We start from the raw sequence: 14389 nt of genomic DNA, 5'->3' as shown, positions 1-14389 counted from the left end.
AATACAAAAAACAACAAAAAAAAGAAAAGTAAAAACATTTTACACACACACACACACACACACACACACACACACACACACACACACTCTTTTGCCAGGCATGCTGGTGCTCATTTTTAGTAATCTCAGTACTTGGGAGGCTGAAAGAGGAGGATCACACGTTCGTGGCCAGTCTCAGCTACTTAGGCTCTCTGCAACTTAGTGAGACCCTATTTCAAAATAGTCTGGAAGCTGGGCATGGAAGCTGGGCATGGGGGCACATGTTTGTAATGCCAGCATTTGGGAGGCTGAGACAGGAAGATGGTGGTTCGCAGACAGCCTCAGCTACTTAGTGAGGCCCTCTGCAACTCAGTGAGAACCTGTTTCAAAATAAAGAATAAAAAATAGGGCTGGGGGGTGTAGCTCAGAGGTAAGATGCCCCTGGGTTCCATCCCAGTACCAAAAAAAAAGGGGGGGGGAGTAGGTAGGGGGTTAAAATCGATTACATAAATTCTCCTTTTTAAGACAATTCTGCACAATATTACTAATGGGCTGGCAGTAAAATTTCTCTTGACACCCCATTGGCTTCTCCAAAGCAAGTTGTTTTATAGATTTGTGTCTTTTTGGAGGAGTTGCTGGGGTAGAACCCAGGGCTAAGCACACATTCCACCACTGAGCTCCACCTCAATCCCCATACTCTTTTCCTTCCTTCCTTCCTTCCTTCCTTCCTCCTTTCCTTTCCTTTTTTTTTTTTTTTTTTTTTTTTTTTTTTTTAATGGTACTGGGATAAAACCCAGCTGCTTTCTACCTCAGGCTACACTCCCAGACCTATTTTTTTTTTTTTTTCCTTGCGGGTCTGGGGATGGAACCCAGGGGCACTTGACCTCCGAGCTACACCCCCTGCCCTATTTTTTTATTCTTTATTTTGAAACCGGGTCTCACTGAGTTGCAGAGGGCCTCACTAAGTAGCTGAGGCTGTCTGCGAACCACGATCCTCCAGGTCTCAGCCTCCCAAATGCTGGGATTACAAGCGTGCGCCACCACGCCCGGCTTCCCAGACCTATTAATTTAATTTAATTTTATTTTATTTGGAAACAGTGTCTTACTAAGTTGCAGAGGGCCTCACCAAGTAACTGAGGCTGGTTTTGAACTGACACAATCCTTCTGTCTCAGCCTCCCAAGTACTGGGATTACAAGCGTGCGCCACCACACCTGGTTCCCATACACTTTTCTAACAGTGCAAGAAGTTAACTAGCAATGAGCCTAAAAATTTGGTTACGTATATAGGTACAAAGTTGGTTCATCAGATCCCTGTTCTGGCCCTCGACCCAATGCATTTCAACTAAGGCATCGTCCACCTCCTTCTTAACATTGATCAGACACTTAAACAGGTACTGTCCGGCAGGTTCTTGGAGCTGCTTCCCCTGGTCAGCCACTGGGCTGCTGAGCTGCTCACGGGCCTCTTGGTCTTGGGCTCCACTGCTAGAACCTTTACAGCTTCCCCCAACCCCCAGCCCTCCCCTCTCCTCACTCCTTTCATCCTCCATGGGTTCTGAGGTGTCCTCTTGGGACACTGGTGCATGGGTTGGGCAGTGGCCCCTGACAGTGGGGGACTCGCCTTCCGGCAGAGTAGGCCCATGCGGGACATTCTCCTGGGGGGTTGGGGCCACATCTTGGCCACTGCCGGGCTCTTTGGGGGTGGCTTTCTTCTCCTCCAAGGCCTGGATGACGTCCTCAGGAGCTCGAGGCACTTCCCGCAGCTGCCTCACTCGCTCTCTTTTCTTCCTCCTTAAGTGAATCCAGGAATTTTCTATGGCTGTCAGGAAAAGGCTAACTTCCTCTTTTCCGCAAGGAACTCGTTTATGCTGGACCTAAGTGGAAGAAAAGGATGCTTTTACAAGAAATAGCTTTTCAGAAAGAAAAGAAAAAGAAAGGAGAAAGGGAAAGGGCCTAAAGATGCCTTTATGATGAGTACTTTGTCAATGTACTTAACCAGGTACCTTCAGATCAGTAAGGATTTTCTCTATCCATGTTGTCACCACTGCGATGCCTTCCACCGTCTCAGAGCCCAGAGATGATGCTTTGAGGGCTAACTCCTTCATCACAGACTTCAACACTACAAACGTAATGGGTTTCCTTGGCTTCTCTAATTTTCTTCGCTTACTTGGTGGTGACTAAAAGAAAAACAAAATATGTAAGAAAAGAAAGTTATCTAAGTAATTAAATCCTGTACATAATAACAGATTTTACTAGGGGAAATTCCCACAGAGCACTAACCAACACAAAGGACTCTGTATGTGTTAGCTCTATTACACAAAACAACCAAGCAAGATAGTTCTACCACCTCTCCATTTTACAAAAGGGAAAACTAAGACACAGAGAGGAATATAATCACAGCCAATGGTAGAGTTAGGATTTGAGCCCTAAGCACAGGTTCTTTCCAATAGCACTACCCTGATTCTGTTTTCAGGAGAGAACTCCTCCCACAAGTGAAGGTCCTTATCTATCTTCACTGTCCAAAGCAGGTTGACACAATTACATATATCATGGTTACTCAGTGAAATATATAATTCTTTGGTCTTTTCTATAAGACCAACTTGTTTTGAATTTACACTTGCTGAGGCTTGAAACAAAGCAGATGACAAAGCCACAGCTGGTGAGATCACAGGCTAGAAATGGCCAGTGCCACTGAGATCACATGGGCAGAAAAAGACGACATCTGAATCTCGGCTGAGGTGAGGACTAGACCCGCAGTTAGCTGAGACTGCCAGTACCCACGAGAGCACTAAATTTGAAAACCAGTGTCATGAACATCTGATTGCTTATGGTCCTTTCTAGCTCAAACTTGGAAGATGAATTACATCCCACCCACTAGAGGGACTCAAGCTCCACTTTAAAAACCAAATGCCCCCAGGCATGGTGGTGCACACTTGCAATCCCAGTACTTGGGAGGCAGAGACAAGAGGTTTGCAGATTTGTGGCCAGACTCAGCTATTTAGTGAAGCCCTGTGCAACTCAGTGAGACCCTGTTTCAAAATAAAGAATAAAAAAGTAGGTCTGGAGCCGGGCATGGTGGCACACGGCTGTAATCCCAGCATTCAGGAGGCTGAGACTGGAGGATCACGGTTCACGACCAGATTCAGCTACTTGGTGGAGACCCTTTGCAACTCAGTGAGACCCAACAACTCAGTTTCAAAATAAAGAACAAAAAATAGGGATGGAGCCGGGCGTGGTGGCGCACCCTTGCAATCCCCATGCTTGGGAGGCGGAGACAGGAGGATTGCGCTGATTCGGGGCCAGCCTTGCTGGCTTAAGAGACCCTGTTTAAAAAAAAAAAAAAAAATATATATATATATATATATATTAGGTCTGGGAGTGTAGCCCAGAGGTAGAAGGGCTTCCAGGAACCCCAGTACCACCAAAAAAAAAAAAAAAAAAAAAAAAAGGGATGGGGGTGTAGTTTAGTAGTTTAGAGGTATAATGCTCTTGGGTTCCAACTCCAGTATCGAAAAAAAAAAAAAAAAAAAAAGAATAGGGCTGGAGGTATAGCTCAGAAGTGGAATGCCCCTGCGTTCAATCTCCAGCACCAAAAAATAAAATGCCACCACTATACTTAAAATTTATTTATTTATTTATTTATTTATTTATTTATGGGTCTGGGGATGGAACCCAGAGGCATTTGACCTTCGAGCTACACCCCCTGCCCAATTTTTTATTCTTTATTTTGAAACCGGGTCTCACTGAGTTGCAGAGGGCCTCACTAAGTAGCTGAGGCTGTCCGCGAACCGCGATCCTCCGGTCTCAGTCTCCTAAATGCTGGGATTACAAGTGTGCGCCACCAAGCCCGGCTCTTAAAATTTATTTTTAAATATTTATTTTTTACTGTACTGGGGATGGAACCTAGGGGCATTCTACCTCTGAGCTACATCCCCAGACCCATTTTTTATTCTTTATTTTGAAACAGGGTCTCACCAAGTTGCAAAGTTTCACTAAATAGCTGAGGCTGTCCACAAACCACAATCCTCCTGTTTCAGCCTCCCAAAATGCTGGGATTACAAGCATGCGCCACCATGCCTGGAAATTTATTTTTTTAATCTGGGCATGGAGGTACCCCATTTATAATCCCAGTACCTGGAAGATTGAGACAAGAAGATCACAGGCTCAAAGCCATACTCAGCCATGTAGTAAGACTCTTAGCAACCTAGCAGAAGCCTATTTCAAAACAAAAAGTTAAAGTCTGGGTGTGCTGGGTATGGTGGCGCATGCTTGTAATCCCCGCGTTTGGGAGGCAGAGACAGGAGGATCGCGCAGGTTTGAAGCCAGCCGTGATGGCTTAAGAGACCCTGTTTCCAAATAAAAATATAAAAAATAGTTGTCTGGGAGCGTAACCCGGAGGTAGAAGGGTTTCCAGGAACCCCAGTACCACAAAAAAAAAAAAAAAAAAAAAATTTCGGGCGTGGTGACATATGCTTGTAACCCAGCATTTGTGAGGCTGAGGCAGGAGGATCACGGTTAGGTTAGCGGACAGTCTTAGCTACTTAGTGATGCCCTTTACAACTCAGTGAGACCTTGTTTCAAAATAAAGAATAAACAAGTAAGGTGAGTGCCCTCTTTGGGTTCCATCCCCATTACCCCACACACACACACAATGGCTGGGGTAGCCAAGAGTGGTGGCTTGTAATCCCAGTACTTGGGAGACTGAGACAGGAGGATCAAAGGTTTGTGGGTACCCTCAGCTATTTAGTGAGGCCCTGGGTTCCATCTCCAGTACTCCCCACCCCCCACACAAAAAGGGATAGGGCTATAACTCAGAGGTAGAATGCTCCCGGGATCAGTTCTTAAACCTTTGATCCTCCTGTCTCAGGTTCCCAAGTACTAGGGTTATAAGCATATGCCACCATACCCAGCTTCAAAAGGAAACTTTTAAAGTAGTATGTAAGTAAGTAAGTAAGTAAATAAAGTATCAGAAACAATTATTCTAAAAAACAACCTATTTATTTATTTTTTCTTTTTATTTTGGGGGTGCTAGGGATTGAAGCCAAAGCCTTATGCATGCTGGGCCAGCACTCTACCACTGAGTTACAGCCTGAGCCCTATATTTTGGGTATAATTTGGAGGAAGAATGCCTCTGGGTTCAACCCCTAGTAGTAAAGGGGAAAAAAAAAAAAAAAAACAGAGAAGAAAAGTAATTCCAGTATTTGGAGGCTGAGACAGACAGGAGGATCACAGGTTTGAGGTCAGCCTGTGCAACTTAGTGAAACCCTGTTTCGAAATAAAGAATAAAAAATAGGACTAAGGGGGTAGCTCAGAAGTAGAATGTCCCTGGGTTCCATTCCTAGTACTGCAAATAAATAAATAAATAAATAAATAAATAAATAAATAAATAAATAAAATAAATAAATAAAATATCCTAAATCATTCCTAAGATATATGCAAGAATGGCCAGAAATTTATAAAGGGGAAGAAAAAGTTATACAGAATGCTAACTATGAAAAAATAGTTATAACTATATATACATTTAATAATAATAATAATAATAATAATAATAATGATAATAAAAAAACAGGGTTGGGGTCGTAGCTCAGTAGTAGAATGCTTGTCTAGAATGCATAGTAAAGGCACTGGGTTAAATCCTCAACACTGCAAAACAAGAACAAAAACAGAATAAGCCAGGCACAGTGGTACAATTTTGCAATCCCAGTACTTGGGAGGTTGAGACAGGAGGACTGTGGGTTCGAGGCCAGCCTCAGCTACTTAGTGAGGCCCTCTACAACTTAGTGAGATCTTGTTTAAAAATAAATAATGCCGGGCATAGTGGCGCACGCTTGTAATCCCCTCACTTGGGAGGTGGAGACGGGAGACCCTGTTTCCAAATAAAAATATAAAAATGGGTCTGGGAGTGTAGACTGGAGGTAGAAGGGTTTCCAGAAACCCCAGTACCACCAAACAAACAAACAAAAAAATAATAGCTGGGCATGGTGGTACATACTTGTAATCCCAGCGCTTGGGAGGCTGAGACAGGAGGATCGCACAGGTTCAAAGCCAGCCTCAGCTACTGAGCGAGGCTCTCAGCAACTTAGTGAGACCCTGTTTCCAAATAAAGTATAAACTAAGTCTGGGAGTATAGCCCGGAGGTAGATAAGCCCTTGGGTTCCACCTCCAGCACACCAATAAATAAATAAAGATAAATAAATAATAGAGCTAGCATTTGGGAGGCTGAGACAGGAGGATACTGGTTCAAAGACAGCCTCAGGTACTTCTTAGTGAGGCGCTTTGCAACTGTTTCAAAATAAAGAATAGAAAAAAAAAAAAAAAAAAACAGGGCTGGGCTGGAGGTAGATTACCCCTGGATTTCATCCTCAGTACTGGGAAAAAAAAAAAAAAGAATAGAAAATAAAATAAGACTGGGGGTACAGCTTGGAGGTTGAATGCCCCTGGGCTCAACTGCCAGCACTAAAAAAAAACCACCAACAACAAAACAACAAAAAAACAAACAAAAAAAACTCACACAAAAAACAAAAAACCCACAATAATGAAAGGGTTAGAGATAGAAAAGAGACAAAAATTTTGAATCTTTATATATGTATTTATCTGAGTTTGAAACTATGTAATTACTTTTTTTTTTTTTTGGTGGTACTGGGAATGGAACCCTTCTACCTCCGGGCTACACCCCCAGACCTATTTTTTATATTTTTATTTGAAAACAGAGTCTCTTAAGCCAGCGAGGGGCTCCAAATCTGCGCGATCCTCCTGCCTCCGTCTCCCAAGCACGGGGATTACAAGCGTGCGCCACCACGCCCGGCTGTAATTACTTTTTATAAATATCCTACAAAAACTGAATAACAACAAAAGGCATTCCCTAAGAATCTAAAATAAGTCAGGATACTGAGAGAACAGGTAGCTGAGAATGAGCATTAGAGTACAGCAATCCTCCTACCTCAGTAGTTGGGATTACAGGCATGTATTAACAAGTCTGGCTAAGATTTACACTTAAAAGCCGGGCGTGGTGGCGCACGCTTGGAATCCCGGCGCTTGGGAGGCAGAGACAGGAGGATCGTGCAGGTTCGAAGCCAGCTGTGCGCGCTGGCTTAGGAGACCCTGTTTCCAAATAAAAATGTAAAAATAGGTCTGGGAGTGTAGCCCGGAGGTAGAAGGGCTTCTAGGAACCCCAGTACCATCAAAAAAAAAAAAAAAAAAAAAAATTTACACTTAGAGCAAATAGGCTCTCTGTTATATTTCAAGTTATTTTTGAAAATTGTTTTTTGTTGTTTTTGTTGCAGTACTGGGGAGGGAACTCAGGGACATTCTTCCTCGAAGCTATACCCCCAGCCCTATTTTTTATTCTTTATTTTGAAACAGAGTCTTACTGAGTTGCAAAGGGCCTCACTACATAGCTGAGGCTGGCTGCAAACCAGAATCCTCCTGTTTCAGTCTCTGAAATGCTGGGATTACAAGCCTGCACCGCCATGCCCAGCTATGGATTTCAACTTTTATTTTATTTGGTGGTACTGGAGTTCCTGGAAACCCTTCTACCTCCGGGCTAAACTCCCAGACCTATTTTATATTTTTATTTGGAAACAGGGTCTCTTTGAACCTACGCTATCCTCCTGTCTCTGCCTCCCAAGTGCAGGGATTACAAGCATGTGCCCCATGCTCGGCTATGCACTTCAATTTTTAAAAGTTTCTAAAAATATAACAGAATGGAAACAAAATGAAATATTGAAGTAGTAGCACACATCTGTAATCCCAGTACTTGGGGAGCTGAGACAACAGGACTCGGATTAGAGGCCAATCTCCACAATTTAGTGAGACCCTATTTCAAATTAAAAAAATTAGCCAGGTGTGGTGGTACATATTCATAATCTAAGTACTTGGGAGGTTGCGACAGGAGGATCGTGGGTCCGAGGCCAGTCTCAGCTACTTAGTGAGGTCTCAATAATGGTTCCTATCAACGTAACTTAATGAGACCCTGTTTCAACATAAAGAAAAAAAAAGTATGTATGTATGTGTGTGTGTGTGTGTGTGTGTGTGTGTGTGTGTGTGTGTATATATATATATATATATAGATAGATAGATAGATAGATATAGATATAGATATAGTATTGGGATTGAACCCAAGGGCATTTTAACTCCAAGCTATGCACCCAGCTCTTTTCATTTTTTTTGTTGGGAAACAGAGCCTTACTAACTTGCTGAGAATATTCTCCAATCTGTGGTTCTCCTCTCTCAGCCTCCCAAGAATTAGTTTTACAGGCACTCCTTACCATGCCTGGCTTAGAATACTTTATTTGTGTGCATGGTACTGGGGATGAATCCAGGGTCTGTCTACCTCTGAGCTACACCCCCAGCCATATTTTATCTTTTTAGTTTAACGAAGTCTCACTAAGTTGCTGAGGCTGGCTACCAACCTGCAATCCTCCTGTTTCAGCCTCCCAAGTACTGGGATTACAGGTGTGTGCCTTCTGCAACTTAGTGAGACCCTGTTTCAAAATAAAAGAATAACGCCAGACATGGTGGCAGACACTTGTAATTCCAGCATTTGGGAGGCTGAGACAGGAGGACTGCGGTTCACGGACAGCCTCAGCTAACCCTTTGCAACCCAATAAGACCTTGTTTCAAAATAAAGAATAAAAAATAGGGCTGGGAAGCCGGGCGTGGTGGCGCACACTTGTAATCCCCGCGCTTGGGAGGCTGAGACAGGAGGAGCGCACAGGTTTGAAGCCATCCTCAGCTACTTAGTGAGGCTCTCAGCAACTTAGTGAGACCCTGTTTCCAAATAAAATATAAAAAAGGTCTGGGAGTATAGCCCGGAGGTAGAAAGCCTCTGGGTTCCACCCCCAGTATCACCAAAAAAAAAAAAAAACAAACAAACAAAAAAAATAGGGCTGGGAGTGTAGCTCAGAGCTAGAATTCCCCTGGGTTCCACCCCCAGTATCACCAAAGTTAAAAAAATAAATACCCCCATGCCAGGCTTGGAATATGGTTTTAGGGTTTTTTTTCTCTCTCATTATTGGCAATGGGGATAGAGTCCAAGAAACCAATGGGCATTCTACCTCCAAGCTACACCCCCAGCCCTATATTTTATTCTTTATTTTGAAACAAGGTCTAAGTTGTGAAGGGCCTCATTAAGTAGCTGAGGCTGTCCATGAATCTCATTCCTCCTGTCTCAAGTACTAGTCTCCCAAGTACTAGGATTACAAGCGTGCATATCAAGCCTCATTTATTCTTTTGTTTTTGGTACTGGGGATGAAACCCAGGAGCAAACTTCCACTAAACTACACCCCCAGCCCTATTTATTTATTCATTCCTTTATTTTGATACAGAGGATTGAACCCAGGGGCATTCGACTTCTGAGCAATGCCCCCAGCCCTATATTTTATTCTTTATTTAGAAACAGGGTCTCACGGAGGGCCTCAGTAAGTAGCTGATGCTGGCCAGGAACCCGTGATCCTCCTGTCTCACCCATCCAAGTACTAAGATTACAAAGCATGTTCCACCAAGTCCAGCTATATTTTTATTTATTTTTATTTTTTGGTGATATTGGGGATGGAACCCAGGGACATTCTAACTCCGAGCTACACCCCCAGCCCTATTTTTTATTCTTTAATTTGAAACAAGGTCTAACTAGGTTGCAAAGGGCTTAAGTAGCTGAGGCTGTCCACGAACCAGGATCCTCCTGTCTCAGCCTCCCAAATGCTGGAATTACAAGTGTCTGCCACCATGTCTGGCTTTATTCTTTTATTTTGAAACTGGGTCTCACTAAGTTGCAGAAGGCCTCACTAATTTGCTGACGCTGTCCAGTAAAATACGTATTTATTAATTTATTTATTGTAGTACTGGGGTTTGAATTCAGGGGCAGTCTATCTTCAAGCTACACCCCAGCTCCTTCCTTTCCCCTCCCCTCCCCCCCTCTCTTTGTGGTACTGGGGTTCCTGGAAACCCTTCTACCTCCGGTCTACACTCCCAGACCCATTTTTATATTTTTGTTTGGAAACAGGGTCTCTTAAGCCAGCGAGGCTGGCTTTGAACCTGCGCGATCCTCCTGTCTCCACCTCCCAAGCGAGGGGATAACAAGTGTCCGCCACCACACCCGGCTCTATTTTTATTTTTATTTTTAATATTTTGCAGTATTGGGGATTGAACCCACGGGCATTTTACCTCCGAGCAATGCTCCTAGCCTAATTTTTATTCTTTATTTCAAAACAAGGTCTCACTAAATTGCAGAGGGCCTCACTAAGTAGCTGAGACTGTTCCAAGAACCAGCAATCCGTCTCAGCCTCCCAAATACTAGGATTAAAAGTTCGCACCACTGCATCTGGCTCTTATTTATATTTATTTATTTATTGGGGTCTGGTGACGGAACCCAGAGGCATTCGACCTTGGAGCTATACCTCCTGCTCTATTTTTTATTCTTTGAAAGAGGGTCTCACGAAGTTGCAGAGGCCTCACTAAATAGCTGAGGCTGGCCATGAACTGCAATTCTCTGGTCTCAGTCTCCCTAATACAGGGATTACAAGTGTGCGCTACCACGCCTGGGTTATTTTTATTTTTGCAACAGGGTCTTTCTAGCTTGATTAGAGTTTCATTACTTGTTGAAGCTGTATTCAAACCTGTCATCTTCCTGCCTCAGCCTCCCAAATAATGGAATTATAGGCATGTGCCACCACGCCAGGCTTGAATTGGTTGATTATTTATTTAGTGGTACATGGGATTGAACCCAGAGGCAATCTACCTCCGAGCTACACAGTCATTTATTTATTTATTTGGTGGTACTGGGGTTCCTGGAAACCCTTCTACCTCCAAGCTACACTCCCAGAGTGTATACTTTTTTATTTGGAAACAGGGTCTGTCTCCACCTCCCAACCACAAGGATTATAAGTGTGCACCACCACCCATGGCTTATATTTATTTTTTATTTCGAAACAGTATCACTAAATTGCAGAAGGCCTAAGTAGCTGAGGCTGGTTGCAAATCTGTAATCCTGTTGAAGCTGCCCAAGTACTGGGATTACAAATATGCATCATGACACCTGTCTTAGAATGCCTTTTTTTTTTTTTTTTGGTACTGGGGATGGAACTAGGGGCATTCTACTTCCAAACCACACCCTCAGCCCCATTTTTTATTCTTTATTTTGAAACAGGTTCTCACTGAGTTGTAAAGACCCTCACTAGGTACTAGCTGAGGCTGTCCTTGAACTGTGATCCTCCGTCTCAGCTTCCCAAATGCTGGGATTACAAGTGTGCCACCACCATGCCCAACTTGGAATAATTTATTATTATTATTATTATTATTATTAGGGATGAAACCCAGGGTCATTCGACTTCTGAACTACAACCCCTGCCCTGTTTTTTATTCTTTATTTTGGAACAGGGTCTCACTAAGTTGCAGAGGGCCTTACTAAGTAGCTGAGGCTGCCCCCGAATGCTGGGATTACAAGCGTAAGGCACCACGGCCAGCTCCCCCGCCCAATTTTTTATTCTTTGTTTTGTTTTGTTTTTTGGTGGTACTGGGGTTCCTGGAAGCCCTTCTACCTCCGGGATACACTCCAAGACCTATTTTATATTTTTGAAACTGGGTCTCTTACACCAGCATGGCTGGCTTCGAACATGTGCGATCCTCCTGTCTCTGCCTCCCAAGCGCGGGGATTACAAGCGTGCGCCACCACACCCGGCTTAGTCTTTATTTTGAAACAGGGTCTCACTAAGTTACAGAGGTCCCCACTAAGTAGCTGAGGCTGTCCACAAACCTTGATCCTCCGGTCTCAGCCTTCCAAATGCTGGGTTTACAAGTGTGCACCACCACGCCCAACCAGCAACCAGAATACTTTTGTGTGTGTGTGTGTGTGCGGGTCTGGTGATGGAACCTCCCCATTCTACCTCCGAGCTACATCCCCTGCCCTATTTTTTATTCTTTGTTTTGAAACCGGATCTCACTGCGTTGCAGAGGGCCTCACTAAGTAGCTGAGGCTGTCCGTGAACCGCGATCCTCCAGGTCTCAGTCTCCCGAATGCTGGGATTACAAGCTGCGCCAATATGCCCGGCTCAGAATACGTTTTTAAACCAGAGTTTCTGGGTAACTCTCAGACCAAGAGTGCACAAGAGCTACATCCTGTGCCCTCTTTTTCTTCTTAACAAATATTAAATTTCCTTAAAGAAACAAAATCAGCTGGGCATGGTAATCTCAGCATTGGGGAGGCTGAGACAAAAGGATCATGGTTCGCCGACAGCCTCAGCTACTTAGTGAGGCCCTTTGCAACTCAGTGAGACCCTGTTTCAAAATAAAGAATAAAAAATAGGTCTAGGGGTGTAGCTCTGAGGCAGAATGCCCCTGGGTTTCATCCCCAGTACTGGGGAAAAAAAAAAAAAAAACCCACAAAAAAAACAAAAGCAAAAACAAAAATAAAAAAACCAGAGATAAAATAGCCCCTAGAGCAATTAGAGAAGGGGACAAAGAGGCTTTCTGAGTGGCTTGCAGAATCCTGTAAAGAAGGGTCCTCACAATAAACTTCCTTATATTCATCACCAGTCAGAAATGATGATACAAAAACTCTATCACTAGGACCATCTTTCTGTTATTAAAACAAGTGCAGACAATAGCAATAGGCTTAGTGTAGGCACTTGAATCACCAGTGAATTAGAATTTTCTGAGATAAGTGAAAACAGAAGTTGCCATAGTAACTTACACATTTACCCTAATGTGGCAAGAGTGGGGGTGGGGGAAGTAGGTCAATATTTCTGCTTAACTAGCTCTAGTCCTTGGCTTCCTTTTTGTCAAAAACAGCATCCTCCTCCTTCCCCACCCAGAGAACTTTTAAAAAATGCAGGGCACGGGGAGAAATCTAGTAGAAGGGAGGAAAACCAAAATCAAGGCCAAAGCAAAAGCTCAGGAGTAACCTGGGAATATCCCCAGGGAAACCAGTTGCTGATCAAGGGCAGCAGTGCTAAGAAACTGTTGCTGGGTTACTACAAATCAGAAATTGCCATTTTCTCCTAGCAGTTTAAGTGCACCTAATGGAACACTTGGGAATGTATTATTAACAGCTTGAGGGTAGCAGCAGTGATGTGGAGGGAGGAATGCTCTAGCATTGGAGAAATAAAGCCCTTAGCCAGAGGTATTCTTGTTTTTTTTTTTTTTTGCGGTACCGGGAATAGAACCCAGGGGCATTCTACCTCTGAGCTACACCCCCAGCCCTATTTTTTATTCTTTATTTTAGAAAAGGGTCTGAGTTGCAAAGGGCCTCATTAAGTAGATAAGGCTGGCCAAGAACTGTGATCCTCCTGTCCCAGCTTCCTGAATGCTGGGATTACAAGCGTGCTCTGCCACACCTGGCTTCTATTATTTATTTATGTTTATTTATTTACTGCGGTACCGGGGATGGAACACCCAGCCCTACATTTTTATTCTTCATTTCGAAACAGGGTCTCACTGAGTTGCAAAGAGCCTAAGTAGGTGAGGCTGTCCTCGAACCGCGATCCTCCTGTCTCAGCCTCCCAAATGCTGGGATTACAAATGTGCGCCACCACACCCTGCTCTATTATTTATTTTTAAACAAGATCTCACTAAGTTGTGGAGGGCCTCACTAAGTAGCTGAGGCTGGCCTTGAACCCCTAGTCTCCTGTCTCAGCCTCCCAAATTCTGGGATTACAAACATGCACCACTATGCCTGGCTAGCTGATTTTACTCACCTAGAATCATAATGACTTTTGCCACTGGGATCTAAGAAGAAGGATGGATGGTCTCTGAGCCTGCTCAGGAGTGACTTAGGGTGTCAGTAATGACACTAACATCTGGTGCAGAGGTCCTGGTATTCCAAGAGACAAACGAATGCATGATCCTTCGGCGTGGTCAAAAGAGCAGAAATCATCTTTTTGCAGTAACTATTTCACACTAATCTCTAGGTGTCATACTATACTGTCCAGGAACAAGTCTACCAATCTTTCACAAAAAGGTCAAACTACGGAACACAAGCTGGGCGTGGTAGTGCACGCTTGTAATCCCAGCATTCGGGAGGCTGCGACCTGAGGATCGTGGTTTGCGGACAACCTCAGCTACTTGGTGAGGCCCTCTGCAACTCAGTGACACCCAGTTTCAAAATAAAGAATAAAAAATAGGGCAAGGGGTGTAGCTCGGAGGTCAAATGCCCCTGGGTTCCATCCCCAGACCTGCAAAACAACAACATCAAAACAAACAAAAAAACAAAACAAATGCCGGGCGTGGTGGCGCATGCTTGTAAACCCCGTGCTTGGGAGGCGGAGACAGGAGGATCGCGCAGGTTCGAAGCCAGCCATGCTGGCTTAAGAGACCCTGTTTCCAAATAAAAATATAAAAAATAGGTCTGGGAGTGTAGGAACCCCAGTACCACAAAACAAAACAAAAAAACAAAAAACTGTGGAACACATTTCTTTCTTTC

At 43.8% G+C, this 14389-nt stretch overlaps 1 protein-coding gene across 1 annotated transcript in view; it reads right to left on the bottom strand.

The window, feature by feature from the left end:
* Positions 1–1226: 1226 nt before the first annotated feature.
* METTL16 (methyltransferase 16, RNA N6-adenosine) overlaps positions 1227–14389 on the bottom strand; it is a gene marked incomplete at both ends in the record, with an annotated part of 49031 nt that continues 35868 nt past the window's right edge. Inside the window, 2 exons of the mRNA XM_080712912.1 lie at positions 1227–1850; positions 1980–2153. Coding sequence (XP_080569038.1) covers positions 1227–1850; positions 1980–2153 — 798 coding nt within the window. The remainder of the gene's footprint in view (positions 1851–1979; positions 2154–14389) is intronic.

This window comes from Muscardinus avellanarius (genome assembly GCF_963383645.1).
Source record: "Muscardinus avellanarius genome assembly, chromosome: 16".
Taxonomy (NCBI): domain Eukaryota; kingdom Metazoa; phylum Chordata; class Mammalia; order Rodentia; family Gliridae; genus Muscardinus; species Muscardinus avellanarius.
This window is presented reverse-complemented; position numbering and strand designations above follow the sequence as displayed.